This window comes from Eschrichtius robustus, chromosome 1, assembly GCF_028021215.1.
Source record: "Eschrichtius robustus isolate mEscRob2 chromosome 1, mEscRob2.pri, whole genome shotgun sequence".
NCBI classification, from domain to species: domain Eukaryota; kingdom Metazoa; phylum Chordata; class Mammalia; order Artiodactyla; family Eschrichtiidae; genus Eschrichtius; species Eschrichtius robustus.
Genome location: NC_090824.1, coordinates 170903324 through 170925518, shown reverse-complemented (window position 1 = coordinate 170925518; position 22195 = coordinate 170903324). Strand labels below are relative to the sequence as shown.

Here is a 22195-nt window from a genome sequence, read left to right as displayed (position 1 = left end):
TTGTCACGTTCACCACCACAGATGTCTGATGTGTGCTGGGCACGGGGGCACCGCATGGAATAGAGAATCAGTGCTGGAACTGCCATAGCCAAGCACGTCTCTCCATCTGAACATTCAGGGGCTTCAGAAATAACCACATGAGGAGTTCGGGGTCCTAGTAGACTGTGATGTTGAACCCACAAGCTTCTCAATCAGATGTTCCCTCTGGTTTGGGTTGTCTCACTATGTTTTCACGTTGTTCTGTGGATCAACGGTCCCCAAGACAAGCCTTTGGGGCACTTTTTCTTGACAGGCCAGAGAGTGAAGAGCTGGGCCTGCAGTCTGTGGTCTCTTCTCAGGGACTTTCAGCTCTGTAGCTCAAGGCAGAAACAGATAATGTTTAAATGAATGGGTGAGGCTGTGTTCCTGGAAAACTTTGCAAAAACAGGGGTTTGCTGACCCCTGTGAAAGTGGTTTAATTACCCATTTTGCCAGGGCATGGCATGGACATCTGCAGAGTCCAGCCTGGCAGATGAGCTGGATTTTCTCTGCCCTTTGGCTTTTACCAAACCAACTAATCAATTTCAGATCCCTATTTCCTGACAACCACTCCTGATACCAGTTTCTAAATCAATCAATGTGCTTAATACTAACCACAATTTTAGCAAAAAATACATTCATTAAAAAGGATTCTGGACTTCCCTTTTTTTCCCTTAGATACTGAATATACCTATAGTTCCCTGCTGGACTTCCATTTTTTGATTAGGATGTATAAGTCACAAGAGACTGTTGTTGCAGCCCTAACTATTGAAACCATCTGGCTAATACACAAAATCATAGTTTTTAAAATTCAGCAGAGAGCCAAGATTCAGAGAAATCTAAATGAACTAAATCTTTCAGAGAGAAGAGACCTACAATTGTTTTCACCCCTTACAGGGGAGCAGGAACCAGCCAAACTTTTTTGAGAACATTAACAGCAGTAAATAGCTTGGCAAGAGGATGAGAATCCCAGGGACCCCCAGCCCAGTCATTCTGCATACCCCCCACCGACTCCCCACAGACCTCACCTACTCCAGAGGGCAGTATGCAAAAGCCAGGAACAGAGCAGGAGCTGAGAGAATCCAGCTGCGGTTCTGTGGGCCTCTGGTGAGTCAAAGCAACAGGTCTCTGAAGTCTGAGGAGGGGCCCTGGAAGTGAAAAAATTTCCTCAGTGAGTGGAAAGCAGAGGTCCTGAGGGCTGGAAGGAGAGCAGAAAAGCTGAGAGCCCCTCTCTAGAGAGCCTCAGATCATCTGGTGCACCACCCTTGCACTCCAAAGACAGAGGTGGGACAGGGAGGCCAAGCACATCTCTCTCAGGCCCCCAGGGCCTTCACCAAGTGCAGATTTTGCCTTCCAAAGGCTAGGGGTTGGGCAGCAGAATGGAGAGGAAAGAGAAGCAGCCAGTCATGCAGAAAGTTGGCAGCCAAGCTGTGAAGCAGAAAGAGATCTCCCACAGTTTGGAAAGCAAGCCTCTAGGCTATAAAGCATAAAGAGGTATCCAGAGTCTTATTAGTGCTCAGATCCAAAGTCCTGATCTTGCTCACAGGCATGGGAAGCCAGCATGAATGAAATCTAATGTTGCCACAAATCCCAGATCAAGCTCACTCAGACACACAAACTAGTGGGCTGACAGGAGAGAGTGTGCCCTTTTCTGGGGGTAAATGTTTTTACTTCAGTCTCCACTGTGCTTTTAAACACAGTGTTTGCTTTACAATCAAAATCTAAAAGACATGCAACGAAGAAAGAAAATAGGATACATGGCCATGAAAGGACATGGTCAATAGAGTCAGTAGAATAGACATGTTGGATTTATCAGAGACTTTAAAATAGCTATATAAATATGTTAAAGAATCTAGTCGGAAAGGTATACACCTTGCCTGGAGAGATGAGGAATATCACAGAAAGATAGAAACCACAAAAAAGAGCCAAATGGAAATGCTAGAAATGAAAACCACAGTGTTAATAATAAAAATTCCTCATGGTTTAATAGCAGACTGAATGCAGCAGGGAAAGGGTCAGTGAGTGAACTTGAAATCCAGTCAATAGAAGTTATCCAAACTGAAACACAAGAGGAGCAGGAATGAAAATAAAATGGGATAGTCTCTGAGATCTGTGGAATAGCAGGTTGTCTAACATGCATGTAATAGGAGTCCCAGAAGGAGGGAGTGAGAGAAAATGGGACAGAAGAACAATTTAAAGACACAGTGGCCAGAACTGATGAGAGATACCAACACACAGATTCAAGAATCTCAGTGAACGCCAAGCACAGTAGCTTGAAAAAACACACCTACACACATCGTCACCAAAGTGCTGAAAGCCAACAGCAGAGACAATCTTAAAGCAGCTACAAAATAAAGATGTATTATGTAAGAGGGACAATAATAAAAATGATGCTGAACTCTCATCAGATACAAGGGAAGCCAGAACACAGTGGGATGAGTGACCAGCAAGGTCAAATTTACAGTGTTTGACATCCTATAAAAAATTACCAGGCAGGGACTTCCCTGGCGGTCCAGTGGTTAAGACGCTGCACTTCCACAGCAGGGGGCATGGGTTCGATCCCTGGTCAGTGAACTAATATCCCATATGCCACGCAGTGCAGCCAAAAAAAAATATATACCAAGCATACCAAGAAGCAGGTACAGATCCACAATGAGGAGAAATATTAGTCAATCAAAACTGAACCATACTGACACAGATGTTGAATTTATAGACAAGGACACTAAAAGTTATTTTAACTGTATTCCACATATTCGGAAAGTTAAGAAAAGACATGGAAAGTTAAAAGAAACCTCAAATTGAACTTCTAGAAATGTAAACTATAATATGTGAGATGAAAAATACACTGGATGGAATCAATGGCAGAAGAAAAGATTAGTGAACTTGAACAGATAGAAACTTTCCAAAATGAAACATGAAAAAAATATTTTTTAATGGAAAGTGCATCAGTGAAATCTGGGGAAACTTCAAGGGACTTAGTATACATATAATAGGAGTTCCCATGGAAGAGGAAAAAGAAGAGTGCGGTCTAGAAAAAAATACATGAAGAAATAGATCAAATTTGATGGAACTATAAACCCACAAATCCCACTGCTCTAGTGTAACATGAAGGAAACTGCTTAACTAAATTGCCCAAAACCAGTGGTACAGGGAGAATCTTAAAAGCAGACAGATGAAAAAAATCAGTTTACAGAGGAACAGTGATGAGAATGACATCAGACTTCTCGTCAGAAATGTAAGCAAAGAGACAGTGGAAAACAGCTTTTAAATACTGAAAGAAAAATACTGTCAACCTAGAATTTCATAGTAGTCAATGGAAATATCTTTCAAGAGCAAACTTTTTTTTAGCCATACAAAAGCTGAGAATCAACTACTAGCAGGCCCACAGAGCAAGAAATATTAAAGGAAATCCTTTAGGCAGAAGGGAAATGATACCAGTTTGAAATCTGGGTCTATACAAAAGAATGAATAATGCTGGAAATGGCAAGTGCATAGGTAAACATATAAGATTTTTTTCTTATTAAGTCTCTTTAGAAGGTAATTGACTGCCTTTACAAAACTTGTAATATATTGTAGGGTTTATATCATGTATAAAAGTCAACTGATGACAGCAACTGCCCAGAGTTTGGGAAGGAAAAATGGAAGTATACTATCATAAGGTTCTCCCAACATGTGAATTGGTATAATATCGCTTGAAGGTAGACTGGAAAATTAAAGATGTATGCTATAAGCCATAAAGTAACCACTAAAATTAGAAAAACAAAGAGTTGTAGCTAATAAGCCAACAGAGGAGAGAGAATGGATCTATAAAAGAAGGCAGAGAAAAGGTGGGGGGGGATAGATGGGATGAATTATAAACAACAAAAAATAGATTTAAACATAATCACATCAATAATCTAATAAATATAAATCCTCTACCGCTTCATTTAAGACGCAGAGATCATGAGGTTGGATTTTTAAAAAGCAAGACCCAATTATATATAGCCTAAAACAAACATGGTTTAAAAATAAAGACACAAATAGATGAAAGGTATAAGCATGGAAAAGTTGCACCATACTAGTGCTTATCAAAAGAAAGCTGAAATCTCAGTTAAAATAGTGAAAAGATCATTATTAATACACAGATCTGCTAGGAGGACCAAAGAATGTGGCTTGGGGTCATGCAGGCAGAAACACTGCTTAAAGTTCAGGGAGGAAGAGCCCACTGATGAACCACTTTGCTGTGCCCATACCCTGCTGGAATCCAGTCCTGCAGAGCTGCCTCCTGTGCCCCCAGTTATGGGAAACTCCCTCAACTCCTCAAACACCAACACAGTAGATATGCCCAATGTCAGTACTCTGGAACTGTGTCTTTATATCACGTTTCTACGTAGAATTTGCTACTTAGGCTTAAGGAGTTATGTGCTAATACTAGATTGTACTAACGCTATAGTATGTGAGTTGCTGAATAGAAAAGTACCACTCAGCCGAGGTGTTCAGATAAGTACTGTGTTGAATTGGCTGTGCTGTGTTTGGGATGTGAGTCTGTATATCTACAGCTGAGATTTAAATATAACTCATTAGTTCAATAAGTGCTTAATACCTAACTGATATGCTTTTATGACAATAAGAAAAAATGATTTTTTACTGTATGTCCATATGTAACTTTTTATTATACAACTGAACATTAAAGTTAATCCTCTTTTCTGATTAATATAACTTGCAATTTCAAACATGTTTCGTCTTCATTTCTGGTAAACTTTGGTTGGAATAGATAGCTTTGCTTTCCTGCTGGTCCCTTCTGGAAGTATTCCGTTATCTTTAAATACTTGGGAGCATACTCCTTAGTTAAAGGAACTCCAGCTTGCATTCTTTGGCAAAGTGAAGATTTTGTTAAATATACACTCCCTACTATTTATCTTGAAATCTCAGCGTTTTTTACCTTAGGGTTTTTGAAACTTGGAAACACCTGTACATTAACTCTTTGTTCAGTCTCCCTCATTAGTCAGTATACCAATTTTGCTCCAGATGTTATCTCCTCCACACATTTACAAGATAGGCAACTCGTTCCCAGTCATGTGTATTTTTTTTCTGAGATACTACTTTGAGTCATTATTTTTAAAAATTGTGAATTAGAATAATTTAGAGAGAGAACATGGACTTAGTTTTGTTCCAATTAATGTTTGGGATTCAAAGAATCATGAGAGAAATTATTTAAATTATTTCATTCAGCTTGAAGAGACCCAGTGAGAGTCGTGTGTGCCTTCCAGGTGCACACACCTTTCCTGGCCCTGTTCTCTTTCCTTGAGTCCTGCCTCAGTTTTACAAACATGCTGAGAGAAAGCAGTAGCCATGCTTACCACAGTGAAGGAAGTCTCAGAGAGAAGGATGGAATCATAATTTTTAAATCTGGAACCATTGCTTTTTTTTTTTTTTTTTTTTTTTTAATAGACTTACCTCCAAGTTGAGTGATGATAGTTTTTCAGTCTGGCCTTCTTTATTCACAAATTGCAGCCTCAGGAAACCGAGTGAAGAGCTCCTTCTTTGTTGCTGCTGCTGTTGTCTCTGGAGCCCACCTAGTGATTGTGATGACGGGGCCAGGACCACACCCAAGGGAGAACTCGGCCCTGTTCTAGTTTTCTAGGAGTGTTTGGGAAAGACACCAGGTCAGCCAGGGAACACACAACATCAGAGTAGTTTGCCCACGTTGCTTTCTGGAGTCTTTCCCCTGTGGGTATAGATGCTTTAACAGGGGCAGAGGTGGGCACCAAAACCGTGGCAGACAAGAGGGAAATGGAGGCAGCGTCTCTGAGGACAGAGCTGAGGGCAAATCAGGGTGCTCACTGGGGGGTCCCTCCCCGCACTGCTGAGCTAGACCACCTAGGAGCCCAAGGTTTGATTAATGCTTCACTCGTACTCTGACCTCTTTTCTTGTCCTAATCTTGTAGGTGAGTAGGGCTAGACACCCTGATTTTAGATCCACAAACTTCCAGGCTCCCCTTCATTGTTGTAGTAAAAAACTTGAAACTATTTCAACGAGGAACACTTGACAAGTTTGGCCAATAAAATTCATACTCCCCACTTTCTCAGAAAAGAAAAGAAACTAGAGAAAGGTACCATAAAATCAAAACCCACTGACCATACATATTGAAAGCAATTACTCAGGTCCACCTGCCCGTGGCTAGTCATCTGTTATTCTCCTCTGTTGCTCTGTGGATATGTGGACATCTTTTTAGATTTTTTTTAACCTTTAATGGTACAGTGATTGATTTTAACGACTTCCATATTTGACATTGTTTTTGATCTTCTTTTTACTTTGTTCCCTGCTTTTTGCATTTTCCTCCCCACCCCTCTCTCTTCTTCATCCCACTTTTATTGTTGGGTTGTTTGTTTATGTGTCTGTGTGTGTCCTGGATTTTCGGTGTCTGTTGGTCTGGTGTCCTCACCTCTCCTCTGCTCCCACCTCCTGCTGCTGTAGCCCCACCGGCTGTGGAAGCTGGCCGAGAAGGTAGGGATTTCCCGCTCATCCACACCAGTGCCTGCTAACCACCACCGTCTCGTCAGCTCCCAGCAGTGGGCAGACTAGGAGTTGAGTGCAGAGATGGGCTGGGCTTCTAGACCCGTGGTCAAGGAGGGCTGACGGCCAGCGTGGTGTCACTTCTCAGATCTTGTCAGATGTCTCGCGTTTGTGACAAACGCTGTGCCTCCGTTTATACCATCAGTTTGGGGTCATCTCCGTTTTATTTCATTTTCCATTTCTAGTGACCTGTTTTCTGATTTGTTTGTTTTTAATTGGCCTCTTATGGTTATGTGCTTTGCATTACTCAGACCACAAACCGCTTCTCCACTCAGCGCTGGTCTGTAGCACGGCTCCCCCAAGCTGTCACAGATCAGCGAGGGCGCCGTGGCCACACGGCAGTGCAGCTCCTCCTCCAGGCTGATTGCATGTGCTTTCTCTGTGGGGAGGATTATCGGGGGGTCCAGATGGTACAACAAAGGTGTCTTTATTTTTATCTTTTTCTTATATTTAAACGTGCCTTTGGTATAAGATTAAGATTCTCTCGTGAAGAATTTTAGTGTAGTTCTTCAAATAAATTCTGAGAGGCTCCCTTATTTTTTGGCAGATTTTTCTTAGGTTCTGTCTTTTTCTACCCAAGGTATTGCATTACTTTCCCAAGAAATGTACATAGAATTTTGGTTTGTAATGTAGCTTTAATGCCATTGCTCTTACATGAGCAGAGATCACTGTTCAGAAGTCAACTCAGCATATATTTTGAAGAGATTTAAGATGCCAGGATAAGGTTTCTGGACCCTGTGTTAAACAAAAAGTTCAGAACACAGGGTGCTGCCCAGATGGCCAGTGGTAAACACACAACCTCCCTGATTTATGTCTTGGGCAAAAATGGCCTCCCGCATTGGAGGAAAACCAAGGCACAAGTAGAACTAGAAGGAACAAGGTCATTATCTTTTATCCCTTCTTCCTTAATCTGTCAGCTCATGTCACGTGTTCTGCTTCAGTATCTTGAGCTCTACAAATACACCTTTTGGGATGCATGTGGTGAAAACCTCTCAGCACATGATGCTTCACGTCCTCGGCGACCTGCTTTTGCCAAATGCTGCCTCTAGTTTCTGCCTTCTTTTATTTGGCAAGATGCCCCTTTTCTTCCTAATTTTCATAAATGTGATTGACAGTCAAGCTGTGTGAAAGTCCAGTATTATCTTAATAAGATGTTCCTTTCGGAGTTGGGTTATCAGTTGAGAGGTGTGGTTTTAGTGCTTTTGGGTTTTGTTCAGACTTTGCCAGAGAAATGCTCCCTAGCCAGTAGGAAGCACAGACCCAGCTCCTCCAAGGCAAACTCGTGTTAACCTCACTGTGTCCTTGCTTGCAGGGGACCTCGGGGCCCGATCCGACCACCGTCTACGTGGACATGAGAGCTCTGAGACACGACAGGTATTGTGATTTTGTCTTCTCGGTGCCTGCCGTGCAGGGTTCCTTCTAGAAGGAGGAGTGCAGAGTCATCTGCTCCAAACAAGGTGGTTCATTGAGCGAGCTTTCACAACTCTCCACATTTACTGCGTGAGGTACCCAGTGGAGCAATCAAATTCTTGTTTTCAGACACAAATGACAACGGTTGGCCCAGAGCCGTTGCAACCAGAGTTGCTTTTTCTCACAGTCTGCCCAGAAGACTTGGTCCTTTACTTGAACACTCTAGTCAGGCACCATTTTGCACCTGATAAAATACCAACACTCTGCCCACATTTCTTTACATGAATTGAAAATTTGTGTCAAGGCATTTCCATGAAAAACTAAAATATAAGTCAGGTGACCTTTCTGTGCAGCTTCCTAAGCAGCCTTGAGCAAGAACGAAAGGGGGTGTTGCTGGTGAGTGCTTGTGAGTTCACCTCGAGGGAGGGAAGGTGGAGACAAGATGAAGAATCTTTAGCAGAACTTCTGCTCCCAAAGGGGTCCCTCCTGACGTGCCTGAGGGGGAAGAGAGAATTCTATCATTTTCCTGTAGACTTCCCCATTGATTAGGTCATTTCTTTGGGGTAGTTGTGGAGATGCCCATTCATTGATGTTTCTATGACGTGTTAATAGTAAGCGTGAACTCTAGTAGAAGGTGTCCTTTTGTAAATTACTAGAGGTGCTTGTGGACGTGTTGTGAGGGCCAGATACTGTGCTGCTATCTGCATGTCCTCACGTGGTGCCTACTGACGTGTGCATTGTGCTCACAGTACCTGGGAGAGCAGAGTGAAAGTTGTGGGTGGGAAACCAGGAGCCCCCAGCCTGGCCTGGCTGAACGTGTTCTTCCATGATACTGAGTCCCGTGTGTGAGTGAGTGTGTAGGGGGCAGAGCTGCAGGGGCTGAGAAGGGGCCGGGTGTGCCATGCAGGCTCAGGTATCCTGGGGAATACCAACCCCCACTCACACCAGGGGTTCCCAGACGGGTGCTTGTGCCCCCAGCGGACGAGTTGCCATGTTGCCATGTCTGATTAGCATAATCTGGGGAGTGGTACTGCTGGCATGTGGGGGGGGCAGAGGCCAGGGATGCAGCTAAACATCCTACAGTGCACAGGACAGACTCCTGCTGCACAGCAAATGACCAGAATGGCAGCAGTGCCAAGACTAAGAAACGCTGCATTCACCTAAACACATCACACTTAGAGGTGCTTCCCGGCCCCTGTAGCCCTCATTTTAGACCCTGCTATGCACAGGGAATCACAGGATACAGCCCATCTGGTGGCAGAGAGAACCACTGGCCCACCAAGAGCATACCGGCCCACTAGAGCAGAGCTCCATCCAGAACATTTTCAAAATGCAGACACTTAGCTCTGAAGAGATTAAGTAAGTGTGTTTCAGGGGCATAAATTTCCAAATACAACTTCTGGGCTTTAAAAAGAAATCTACTTTACTCCCTATAAAAATTATTTGAAAAAAACTTTATAACTTCAAAAGGTGAACAACAGCTCGTCAAAGAATCGCCGTTTGAGTAATATTTATGCAGTTCTGTCTGTGACCTGACCCTCAAAACACATGAAGATCTAATTTGTAAGACCATTTAGATTAAAACTGCTGATCTTTGGGGCCTAAGAGAGTAGGTTACAGTCTCAAACGGACTTATTCACAAGAATAGTAATCAGGAAAGGACAGTTGGTCCCATTGTGTGTTACAAATCTCCTGGAGTACCAGGGATGGTTGGGAGTGGGGTTCAAGGAGTTTTCTTTCCTGGGAAAGGAAAGAAATCTAGAAACTCCTTTCTAGCAGCTTTGTGACCTACCTTCTTAACTATCTTCAGTGTGGCAAATCTTCCTATTGAGAAGAGTTGTGATTTAGGAAAAGTGAAATTGGAACCCGTACAATGTATCATGGTAAAGTAATAAAAGTCCAGTATCAGATGGATTTCACTGTTCTAGAAAGAGCCAGGAGACCTGAGTCATAGTAGGAGTTTCTTTTCCTAATCTTTTGACCTTGGGAAGTCTGTATCCTTTTAAGTGACACTTTTGTCCTAATCTGTAAAATAATCTCTTATACATACATTTCCTGACTTGGTCATTCAAAACAGAAGTAAAAGTGCTTTGTGAACTGGAAATTGCTGTGCGGTCATACGTTAGTGACACTGTCAGGAATGTCATTGACCTTCACAATTCAGGCTAACATTGCTCAGTGTCAGAGCGATCCCACACCCGCCCTGTCCAGGCCTCATGAGAAAGCCTCAGAGTCGTACCCGCCTCTGTCCCTGTAGCGCTCTCCAGGCTCGCATTTCACATTCTCAGCTCTGTCCTGCGTCAGAGGACAGGCATGTCTGGGAGCTGAGGGGCTGTCAGACACCAGAAACACGTGCATGGGACTTGTCCCTTCCTCGTCTTCATCAGGGTTTGACTTTAGAAACCAAAGCAAAGTCCTGCCCTTGAACGGGGTTTTCTGCTGGTTTCTGTCCCTGGAGGCACCCTCTCGCAGTCACAGGAGGGAGCCTTGCTCCCCGGGCTGGCTTGGTGCTGCCACATCCAGCCCCTCCAGGCTGAGGTCCTGCTGCATGCCCGGGCTCATCGCCGCTCTCTCCTGCTGGGCCCCTTCTTCTGAAGGGGGCAGAAACCCCAATAGGTGTCTTACGTTAAGGAGTAATTACCGTGTCCCTTCCTGGAAGGCACTGTCCTCCCCCTGCTGCCCAGGGACATGGGAGACTCGGCCCAGGGCCACCCCGGATGCAGGAACGCCATGCACACTTCGTCCTGGCTGCTCAGTGCACGCCACTGGGCCCTGTCAGCTCCTCTTCCTGTGTGTCTGGGCTGGCCGCTGGGCAGTCCGGCACCCCCCGTCCTCTTGACCTGCTCTGTCAGGACGTGCCCACGCTGGGCTCTTGTCCGTGGTTCTGAAGTGACCGGCTCCTGACAGCAGCTGTGGCACTGCCAGCCCTCCTGTGGGGAAGGTGCTGTGGTTTCCTGATTGTGGCGCATCTCCAGAGCCACTGGGTTACGGTGTGTGGGCAGGCGCAGTCCCGGGGGGGAGAGAGCCTCCCCTCCCCGTGGTGCCAGCCTGGGAAGGTCTCCTCCTGAGTTTCCTGTATTTCTGTGAGTCACTCGCCCTCCCGTGTGTGCTGCCTGTGTGTGTGTAGCTCCCAGCTCTTTCAAAAGACACATCTCTGTCTCCTCCTGTAAGGGGTGGTTTTCTCTTTGCTCTGTGGATATTTTCAAGTGGAGGAACGGCCACCCGTGTGGCATTTGCTGGCAGGACAGGACCACCCCTGAGTGATTCCAGCGCCCCCTTCCTGCTTGCCTGTGAATCGCTGACAGAGAGCACCGTTTCATACTGACCAGAGAAGAAATTCTTTGTTCTGTCCTTACGTTTGCCCTCCGTGCTTGGCCAGGTCCCTGCCACCACTCAGCAGCCCAGCCAGGAGGCCGCAAGGAAGCTCTTAGTGGTAGGGTTTCCCACATTTCAGGTGAGATCCTCAGCTGAGATCCCATTTGCCTGCCTTCCTCAGAGGATTCGGCTCAGCAGGGAGGGTCAGGAGACAAGATAAACTCCTCAACTCCGAGGGCAGGGGAGGCCTGCTGGCCAGAGAGGCAGAGGCCGGCCAGTGTGCGTGGCCAGCAGTCCCACTGCTGAAGGAGGACCGGGCCATGGACTCACTCCCCATGTTGGCGGGAACCTTGGGGTCTGAGAGGAGGAGAAGCACAACATCCGGGCTCGAGTCGCAGGCCAGGGCACTTGCTCCCACTCTTGGCTCAGGTGGCCTGGTTCCACTCATGACACCAGGTGCCCCGCTCAGAAGTCATCCCTGTCATAGTGCCACAGCCAGAGCTACCTGAGTGGTGGCTGTGAGTGGACAAACAGCAGAGCGTAGCTTATCCAGAACAACCCTCATTTTTGGCAAAGGTTTTGCTCCCTTCCCTGGCCTGATGGTCTGGCCTTTGTAGGACACCCAGCCTACTCTCTGGCCAGCTGCCCCGCCCATAGCAGCAGCCAGACTAGGTGGGCTGAGCCAGCCGTTACCTCGGCCCCTTTCTCTTTCATTCTTTCCCTCTTTCCTCACCCCTGCTTCTGCCCACTCATAATCTTCCCAGCCAATTTGGCCTCTTTCTTTATTGCTTTCTCCATCTGTAGCCAGTTGCCAATATCCAGACTCCACATTTGGCCAGCCAGCACTTGGACACACAGGCTTCTTCACTTAACCTAACTACTCAAATTGGCCTAATTTAGTTCAGTGTAACAGGCGCAGCCTCCTGACCCAGCAGGCTGTAAAAAGTTATCATTCCCAGCATTGATATTTCCTGCAAGCATCGCATCTGTCTGAAAGCTGCTACAGGTGAAGTTCCATAGATTCTTAGTGCTCTAATGGTAATTTTTAATTATAACCCACCCTAAATTAGCATAATGCTACCTGGGTCCTAGAAGAGTTTTAGTCCCTCTTAATTCTGTCTTAATGCAGCCAGTAGTTTATTTTTGAAGGATGGCATCATTAAGCCTATTGGCATACAGACAGACCTCAGAGATTCTGTGGGTTTGATTCCAGACCACCACAGTAAAGGGAATATCACAATAAAGCAAGTCGCACGAATTTTTTGGTTTCCCAGTGCATATAAAAGTTATGTTTACACTATACTGTAGTCGATTAAGTGTGCAATAGCATTATGTCTGAAAAAACAAAGTGCACATACCTTAATTTTAAAATATTTTGTTGCTAAAAAATGCTCACCGTCGTCTGAGCCTTCAGTGGGTTATAATCTTTTTGCTGGTGGAGGGTCTCCCCTCAGTGTGGCTGGCTGCTGACTGAACAGGGTGGTCCTTACTGAAGGTTGGGGTGGCTGTGGCAGTTTCTTAAAATAGGACAGCCATGAAGTTCGCCACATGAACTGACTCTTCAGGAACGATTTCTCTGTAACACGCAATGCTGATGACAGCATTTTACCCACAGCGGAACTTCTTTCAAAATTTGGATCAATCTTCTCCAACCCTGCCCCTGTTCTATCTACTAAGTTTATGCCATATTCTAAATCCTTTGTTGTCATTCCAACAATCTTCACAGAATCTTCACCAGGGTAGATTCCATCTCAAGAAACCACTTTCTTTGCTCATCCATAAAGTAACTCTTCATCTGTCCAGGTTTTCTCATGAGATTGCAGAAATTCAGTCACATCTCAGGCTCCACTTCTAATTCTAGTTCTTTTGCTGTTTCTACCACATCTGCAGTTACTTCTTCCGCTGAAGTCTTGAACCCCTCAAAGCCATCCAGGAGGGTTGAAATCAACTTCTTCTGAACGCCTGTTAATGTTGATATTTTGGCCTCTTCCCATGAATCATGAATATTCTTAATGGCATCTAGAATAGTAAATCCTTTCCAGAAGGTTTTCAATTACCTGTACCCAGATCCATCAGGGAAATCACTATCTATGGCAGCAATATAGCCTTATAAAATGTATTTCTTAAATAATAAGAATTAAAAGTCAAAATTACTACTTGATCCAGGGACTGTAGAATGGATATCGTGTTAGCAGACATGAAAACAACCTGTATGTCATTGTCCATTTCCATCAGAGCCCTTGGGTGACCAGGTGCATTGTCAATGAGCAGTAGTGTTTTTTTGAAAGGAGTTTCTTTTCCTGAGCACATCTCAACAGTGGGCTTAAAACATTCAGTAAACCATGTTGTAACCAGATGTGCTGTCATCCAGGCTTTGTTGTTCCATTTACAGAGCACAGGCAGAGTAGATTTAGCATAATTCTTACAGGCCTTAGGATTTTCAGAATGGTAGATGACAGTTGGCTCAACTTCAAGTCACCAGGTGTTGTAGCCCCTAACAAGAGTCATCCTGTCCTTTGAAGCTTGGAAGCCAGGCATTGGCCTCTCCTCTCTTGCTATGAAAGTCCTAGATGGCATCTTCTTCCAATAGAAGGCTGTTTAATCTACATTGAAAATCTTTTGTTCGGTGGAGCCACCTTCATTAATGATCTTAGCTAGATCTTCTGGATAACTTGCTGCAGCTTCTTCATCAGCACTTGCTGCTTCACCTTTACTTTTATGTAATGGAAAAGGCTTCTTTCCTTAAACCTCATGAACCAATCTCTGCTAGCTTCTAAATTTCTTCTGCAGCTTCCTCACCTCTCTTAGCCTTCATAGAGTTCGAGAGAGTTAGGGCCTTGCTTTGGGTTAGGCTTTGGCTTAAAGAAATGTTGTGGCTATTTTGATCTTCTATCCAGACCACTAAAACTTTCTCCATATCAGCAATAAGGCTGTTTCATATGTTCACTTTTAATTTCTTTCAATAACTTTTCCTTGGCATATACAACTTGGCTAACTATCTGGTGGTGCAAGAGGCCTAGCTTTCAGCCCGTCTTAGCTTTTGACCTGCCTTCCTCACCAAGCTTAATCATTTCTACCGTTTCATTTAAAGTGAGAAATGCATGACTTTTCCTTGAGAAGAATGTCACTTGAACACTAAGGCCATTGTAGGGTTATTAATTGGCCTAATTTCAGTATCATTGTGTCTCAGGGAATGAGGGGGAGAAAGACGGGGAATGGCCAGTAAGTGGGGCAGTAAGAACACACAGCATTTATTAAGTTCACCATCTTATAAGGGCAAATTCGTGGCACCCCAAAACAATTACAATAGTAACATCAAAGATCACAGATCACCATAATAAATGCAATAGTAATAATGAAAAAGTTTGAAATATTACAAGAATTACTACCATAATGTGACAGAGACATGAAGTGAGCAAATGCTGTTGGAAAAATGGCACTGATAGACTTGCTTGATGCAGGGTTGCCACAAACCTTCAATTTGTAAAAAAAAAAAAAAAAAAAAAAAAAAAGAACACAGTATCTGTGAAGTGCAGTAAAGCAAACAAAGTGCAATAAAAGGAGGTGTGCCCATATTCTGGAAGGCTTAAGTACTGTAAGATCTAGGTGGTTTTTCTTTGATAGCCCTAATCTCTTGCTGTCAGCATCAGGGTCTTCTTAGAGACAAATATCGAAGCATGTGATGGGTATCAAATGATCCAGAATTGCTTCAGTGACCTCTTCCACTCATTACATCGTTGCTGCAGCTACTCAGGTACCTCCAGCCCTCCCAGGGTCTCCTCTGCTACTTTTGTCTGCAGCAACACGAGACACCACACCAAAGGCTAGCTGGAAAGCAGGGCATCCTTTGCCTGAAAGTAAGAGCTTTTCAGCTACTTTTCAGAGGCCTGCAGCCCCAGGATGCCTGCCGGCACGGGAGCCCTACCCACACCCTTCTCTGTCGGGACCTTGTCTGTCTGCCCTCCTCCTGGTCATGCTGTCATCCGCGCCCTGGACCCTCACTCTGGGCAACCGGAGCAGAGCCTGCGAAGGAACCCCACCAAGCTGTGACTCTCAGGGTCCTTCCTTCATTGCCCATCCCCCTTCAGCAACACTTATCAGTTATGGGGGCAGATCTGTGCTGATACAAAGAATGGGTCACGCTGGTGAATTTGACAGTCCCACGTTCCGTGGCCCCATCCTCCTGCTGACGCCCTCCGTGTTCTGCAGTCAAGCATCCCAGCAGGTTCCCCTTCACTCCGTTTTCCTTAAATAAAAGTTGCCTGTAGATGAATGATCAGCATCACAGTCTCAAAGTAACATGGAGAGATGTAAAACCAGTCATAGAATAGTTAAAATAACGCAGCTGGGAAGGACTTAGCGAGCTCAGGTTGTGACTGGCACCAAGGTCCTCCACAGTTTAAGATTAAATCACCAGTGAATAGTTTTTAAATGGAAAAGAGCTTCTTTTCTAAAAGGAGCTTTTGCTGTCTGAACTGGCTGGTCCTCTCTAGTGCGCCTGTTTGAGGAGGTGGGTTCTGTGCTGCTGTGTCTGAGGCCCTGCCTGTGGTCTGCAGGGGCAGGGCCATGAGTGTTTCAGGACCAGGCATCGCTGTTACAGGGGCGGCAGCTCTTTGAGGAATGCAGTTTAATCCTTATTCTTTCTCTTTTCTGCAAGTACTACATCGACCCCTGGTTACTTTAAATGCAGAATCGTTCCCAGTCATTTTTCGGGTTGGTAGGTGGGATTGCATCTCCATTCTCCGTGGCCTGTGTGGTGGCCCTCGCTGTTTCCTCTCTACTATTGACTGCTTTTTCTTTGACTTCTAGACTATCTTTGCGTTGGGTAATGCTCATCAGCAGAGTTAACGTTCCCCATCAAACTGCCAGGCATTGACCAAGTGCTGGATGTGGAGGAAGGGAACCACTGGTACAGAAAACACAGTAACACCTTCTGTTTCTCTTTGTAGAGTCCGTTTAGTAGAAAGAGGATCTCCTCATAGTTTGCCCCTAATGGAATCAGGAAAAGTAAGTATTGAAGGAAGGCGTATGCATGTCCATATAAACACGAGTCTCAGTTTATGGGCTTTGAAAATTCAAGAAATAGATGGTAGATTTTTTTTTTTCAAAAATGTTTTCTTGAATGTAGTGTATCAGGACTGGTTTTGGCCATGAGCACAGAAACTCAAAATGACAATGTTTTCAATGAGTTAGGGTTTTTTCTCATGTAGAATAAACCACCAGGGACCGTGGCATCTTATGTCTTGGCCTCCCCTCCCAAGGGTGCCTCAGGGTCTAGACTGGCTTTTCCAGCTCCAGCCTTCCTTTTGCACATTCCAGCCAGAGGAGGAGAAGCAGAAAAAGGAGGAGGCAGAAGGTGCAGACTGTGAGGACAGCTCCTCAGCCGCCTCACTCACACTTAAGTGTCACTGGGCACTGTCACCCACAGCTGAAAGGCAGGTTGGCAGCACTACATTGGTTTTGAATGTCTGCGGGCCTGGCTAACAATCAGGGCGTGTTTACTGTGGAGCTGGACAAAGAATGGTTATCAGGGGACAGCTAGTCTTTCCTGCAACGGTGGTTATCTTGTTTATGGAACTAAATGCAAGAAATGTATTCAAACCTAATTGAAGACTTTTTTTTTTTTTCTTTTTTGGCCCCAATCGTCAGATCTCTTCTCCATTTAACATAATTCTAAAAGCATATTGTTTTTGGACCTTTTACAGTCTGTGTCTACATGACTGCCCATTAGAATTCTTGGTACTAAGTTGGCTCTAAGGTGGGACACAGCGCTACCCACCCACCCAAGTCGGTCTGGCGGGCCGTTCATCAGACGTGTTCCAGGAGCGTTCACCACAGCTGTGTTACCTTATCTTAACTGCACAGTGTTAATTAGCTGAACTGAGACGGGTTCTGTTCTAAATTTCCAGAATCAGCTTTTGCTTCATTACGTGGTTTCAGTGGAATGTGGAGCATTTCTGAGCTAAACGTCCATTAAGAAGGAGGTGCTTCATATCAACATTGTACTAGAAGATGTTTACCAGCAGGAAAAGTGGGCAGTGTGGTGGAGGAGAGGGGCAGAGCCGCAGGCGCAGTGTCCTCGTGGCTCGGCAGACGCATGGGTGGTGACGGCCATCTCTTCTGGACACCACAAAGCAGCTCCACTAAATCCTATTTTGCAAGCATTGAGCCTGTTAAATTATATCATTTATCATGTTTTTGTTCAAATTCTTAATTTTAGGATCACTTTAACACAGGCTCTGTCACTGTAATAATTACAATGAAATGTAATTGTTTTGCTGTAATTATATAATGCTGTATATAATTTTGATTTAAAGCCATTCACTTTCTAAACCATTTTAATCAGGAAAATAGGCACATGGCATGAAAGCAAGGTCAAGGTTGATTGTGCAGTATCTACCTGTCTGTCTGCTGATGAGACTCTTCTTTCCAACATAGATACTTCCAGGGGTTCGGATCATAATTGCCAATCCAGAAACAAAAGGACCGTTGGGAGACTCACACCTGGGTGAGGTGAGTTCTGGGGACTCACACCTGGGTGAGGTGAGGTACAGGGTGTCCATGAAAGTTCAGGATTACAAAGTAGGATTTCCTTAACGGAGTATCACAGATTCTCTTCAAAAAATTTAGAAAAGAGGAAACTTCATGTGAGCGGACTGAGTTTCCTTGTTTCCCAGCCCTTGGTTTGTCTTCCACGTGCCTGCTGCCTTCACAGCAGGGAAGTCCTTTATCAGGAACACGATGGAGAACGTGCAGAGGGAATCTTGCCAACCCCAGAATCATAACAGTACCAACAACCGTGGCAGGCGGGCTGGGTACACGACAGGTGTTTATCTGGGTCAGAAAGTCACTTCCGCTCCCTTGTGTTGACGATGAACCTGGCCGGTGACTCCGTGCCCGGCCCCTCATCCTGCGCGCTGCTGGCTGCGTGTGGCTGCAGGAGACCCTTCCTGGGCTGTCATCCCCACAGCTTGCCCTGCTCGGCCGGCCAGGCGTGCCCGCCTCTGCCTTACACTGTCCTTCTCTCTCCCTGATGGACTTGTTTCTTCTGACATGTCTGCCTCCCCTCCCCACCCCCCCCATTTTCCTCTCCAAGGCCAAGCCCACAGTGACCCTGTCCTGCCCTCAAGGACCCTCTTGCAGGTGCCGCCCACTGTTCGGTCAGCTTCCCCCCTTCCTCTGACCCGTTCTGGCCACACAGAAAAGGCTGCCACAGCTGGCACATGACCAGCACACCAGCCCCGCCACTCTCGTGGAGTGGTGCCCTGGGCACACGTGTGTACCTTGTAAAGGGGTGAATAGTGATGAGGCGTGAGTCCTAACCACTGCTCACTCCCCAAACCCTTTTTCTTCTTGGGCGGTTTTTTGGCCCCTCACTCGCCTGTCTCTATGTGAAGATCAGAACTAGTCTGTGAGCTGCACTATATTTTAGGAATTTCCTTTAAATATATGTCTAGGAATGAAATTGGGATGTAGCACCGCCATCTCGGGCACCTGGAGATGCTCCCGGCGGCTGCTGTCCTCACAGCGGGCGGCCTTGCTTGGAGCTGAGCGGGTGCGCTGGGCGGAGGGGCAGGGACCACTGCACCCTGATGTTCTGCTGGGAACGTGTCTTAACAGAGATGGTTTTCCTTCCCCTCGCTCGACGGGGTGCCCTCCGTCTCTGGTCTGCTTCCTCGTTGCTCAGCAGGCGTGACTGAGGGCCGCTGGCTAGACCCCAGCTCCTCCGGGCCTCATCTGTGCGGACTTGATGGGCTCCTCTGCCTTGTCCCTGGCTCTGCTCAGCCCACGTGGTCGGCACCGTATCAGCAGGTCTTTCTTTCCCATTTCCACGGTCAGGCACTTTTGTCCCCCATTTTTTGATGTTACAGTGCCTTTCCCTTCTAGAGTTTGTTTTGTGTTGTGTTGTTTTATTACAATATAATATTCCTAGAAGTATGCAAACCAAGTGAAAGGGAAAGTAAATCGCAAAGCTTTTTAACATTTTTCCAGCTTGCTTTTTAGGAACAATCAGTACATTTGAATAAATACAAGGAAACTCATACAACCTCGTTCATTTGATGTTTATTTCAAAAGCCCTCAATCCATCTGCTTTAATAGAATTCTCAACAGATGATGGCTTGGTTGTTTGCTCAGCCATGAGCTTGCTGTCATGCCTTCGTTTCAGTAAACTTTGTGGCATCTGTGTCTCCCCAGAAACTGGAATCGTCTTGCTTTTGCAGGGCAAGGACAGTTTCAATAGCACTGGATATAATCTATCAAATTGTAAAAGTAGCTTCTGCCCTGGAGATCATCTCAAGTTAACTTATCCAGTTATATTTTGCTTCCTTACCAGATCTGGGTTCACAGTGCCCACAATGCCAGTGGTTATTTCACTATTTACGGAGATGAATCCCTCCAGTCAGATCACTTCAACTCAAGATTAAGTTTTGGAGACACACAGACAGTCTGGGCACGAACAGGCTATTTGGGGTTCCTGCGGAGAACTGAACTCACTGATGCAAACGGAGGTGAGAGTCCCGACAGGTGGCACGAAGGTCCTCAGACCCCGGAAACCCGTCTGGGGTCTGCGATCCCAATCCCGGGAGAATGTGCGTGCGTGCATGCTTGCTGCAAGCCAGCCTGAAAACAGCCGAGGGTGAGAGAGCGCCAGCTCAGGGCAAGTGCATCCAGCAGTGGAAGCTGCATGTCACGTGCTCTGTGCTCACATGTGAGCCAGGAACACATTTAAAACCAGGGGCAAGAGCCAGGTGCCGTGTTGTCCACAACAAGTGCCTGTAAGTGCAGCTCACAGACTTGTCGCCAATCCTGGAGCCACCAGCCCAGACCAGGCCCTCCTGAAGCCCTGCTGCTCTCTTCCAGGGCGGGAGGTGCTGGCCTCGGGTGCTCTGTATTTCTGCACCTGTCCAGCAGGCCTGGTGCCACAAGGTGCCCGAGGGTAGCTGCAGCTCTGAGGGGCTGGCGCTGGGCGTGGGTGTTATGCAGAACTAACACGTTAAGAGCCTGCCTGCTCTTCAAGTCTTTGCTGATCCTGGAATCCTTTCTCCACTCCTTATTTCACTAAAAACAGAGACAGGACTTGGGTATTACATAGAGATGGGGCCTGAGCTTTCTTGGTGAGATCCTGCCAGACTCAAAGCCAGAAGTCAGCGAGCCTTCCTGACCCACCTGTCTGATGGGAGCTATGCCAACCTGGCTGAACCAGCATGAATTTAGGGGAAAAGTACAAGATATTTTGGTGTTGCATTTTCAATTTGGGAAAATCGTACACTGTTTTACTTGAGGGTGCTATCTGGGGTTCCTTGAAGAACTAAGCTTAGCAGCACCCAGACCTCCCAGGAGGCAGGGCAGGTCCCATCCTGCGGAGCCCGCGGGCTGGAACAGTGGGATACCCCACGGCAGCTGTGGTTAGAAGCCAGCAAGTAACTGCCTCCATCTCATCTGACTTAAACTGGAAAATATTTATTTTCTGGTATTTTATATGTCAGTCACTTATCTCAAACTCACCGTGATATATTTACTAGTCTAAAGATTAAAGACGTCTCCTTGTTTTTAAGGAAAGATGGACAGACTGCATGTTGTCATTATCCCAAGGTTTGCACAGCTGATGAGAATAAATTTAACAATTACACGAGCTAAGGAAATTTTTGTTCATGAACATTCTCAGAAACTATGCTTCCTCTTCCCGCTCAGAGGGAACTGGGAGTAACTTGGGCTGTGCTGGGTCCTCACCATGTGACTCCAGGGAGCAGGTCTGCTGGCCCATGTCCCGGCGGTGCTGTTGCTGCTGAGGGCCGTGTGATAACGCACTTGACGGCGTGTGGAGGCTACGCCTGTGGGATGAGGGGAGGGACGTGCAGGCCTGCGGCCAGCGCTGAGCCAGGCAGCACTTCCGCCTGCACCTTTTCCCTGAGAGCTTCGGGCTGCAGAGTTTCCCTGGTAGAAGGGAGACAGCATCCCTTGCTCAGTGATCTTTTCTTTGCATCTCTTTTGCATTCAGGGGTAGTCTTTTTTATTTTTTAAGCGGCTTGAGCGGCATTGCGGTGAAGCTCACACGGTTTCCATTCCCTGTACAGAGCGCCACGACGCCCTCTACGTGGTGGGGGCCCTAGATGAGGCCATGGAGCTGCGCGGCATGAGGTATCACCCGATAGACATCGAGACCTCCGTCATCAGAGCCCACAAAAGCGTCACGGAATGGTGAGGAGGGGGCGGCAGCCCGAGGGCACGGGGTCCTGGGCGGAGTCAGCTTTCCAGGGTGAACCTGAACCTCTGAAGAGCACTCCTAGTGCAGAGTTGTTGCTTTTCCCGAGAGTGACATACAGACGGCTGGGCGGTGTTTCCAGGGAGCCGTTTATTTGGTTTTTTGTTAAGGAAAGCATGATGTAAGGGAAATAGACTGTCCGCGGGAGCCTAAACGCAGCATGCCTGTGGGAAGACCTTAGGCTCCAGGAGAGGCCGCGTTTGCCAGCGTCACTGGGTTATCAGTGACAAGTCACCCACCCCAGCCACCCTTGAGGGTGAGGGGCCTTGCAGGCCATGCTTCTCCCTGGCCGTTTGGTTGGCTGTGACGTGTGAGTGTGCCCAGATCACCGCCTGGCCTGGGGGCTGCAGCGCTGACCACCTCCTCAGGGCCTTTACGTGGCATTTGAGAGTGAAAAGTGGCTTCAGCGCCATTGGCTGCAGGTCTGCTCATTCCCTTAGTCCCTGAACTGGCAGAGGCCTGATGGAGCCCATCTGGAAGCTCAGGGCAGGAGCCCCAGGGGAGGCTTGTTCCAAAACCTCTCGGGAGAAAACTGCTCGTTTTCTCGGCAGGTGGGTTGGTCTGAGATTGTCGGCTGCCTCTTGTTAGCTGACGCAGGCTGGTGTTCTTGGCCATGCACTGCACTGCACAGA

The 22195-nt window shown here is 46.4% G+C and overlaps 1 protein-coding gene across 5 annotated transcripts in view; it reads left to right on the top strand.

The window, feature by feature from the left end:
* DIP2C (disco interacting protein 2 homolog C) overlaps positions 1 to 22195 on the top strand; it is a 360625-nt gene that overhangs the window by 333283 nt on the left and 5147 nt on the right. For 4 of the 5 annotated variants that reach the window (XM_068559508.1, XM_068559500.1, XM_068559492.1 and 1 more), the window contains 5 exons: positions 7887 to 7948; positions 16249 to 16306; positions 17738 to 17812; positions 19635 to 19809; positions 21376 to 21499. In XM_068559508.1, coding sequence (XP_068415609.1) covers positions 7887 to 7948; positions 16249 to 16306; positions 17738 to 17812; positions 19635 to 19809; positions 21376 to 21499 — 494 coding nt within the window. Of the gene's footprint in view, positions 1 to 6475; positions 6506 to 7886; positions 7949 to 16248; positions 16307 to 17737; positions 17813 to 19634; positions 19810 to 21375; positions 21500 to 22195 lie in introns of all 5 variants that reach the window. The other variant, XM_068559485.1, reaches the window with a different exon arrangement.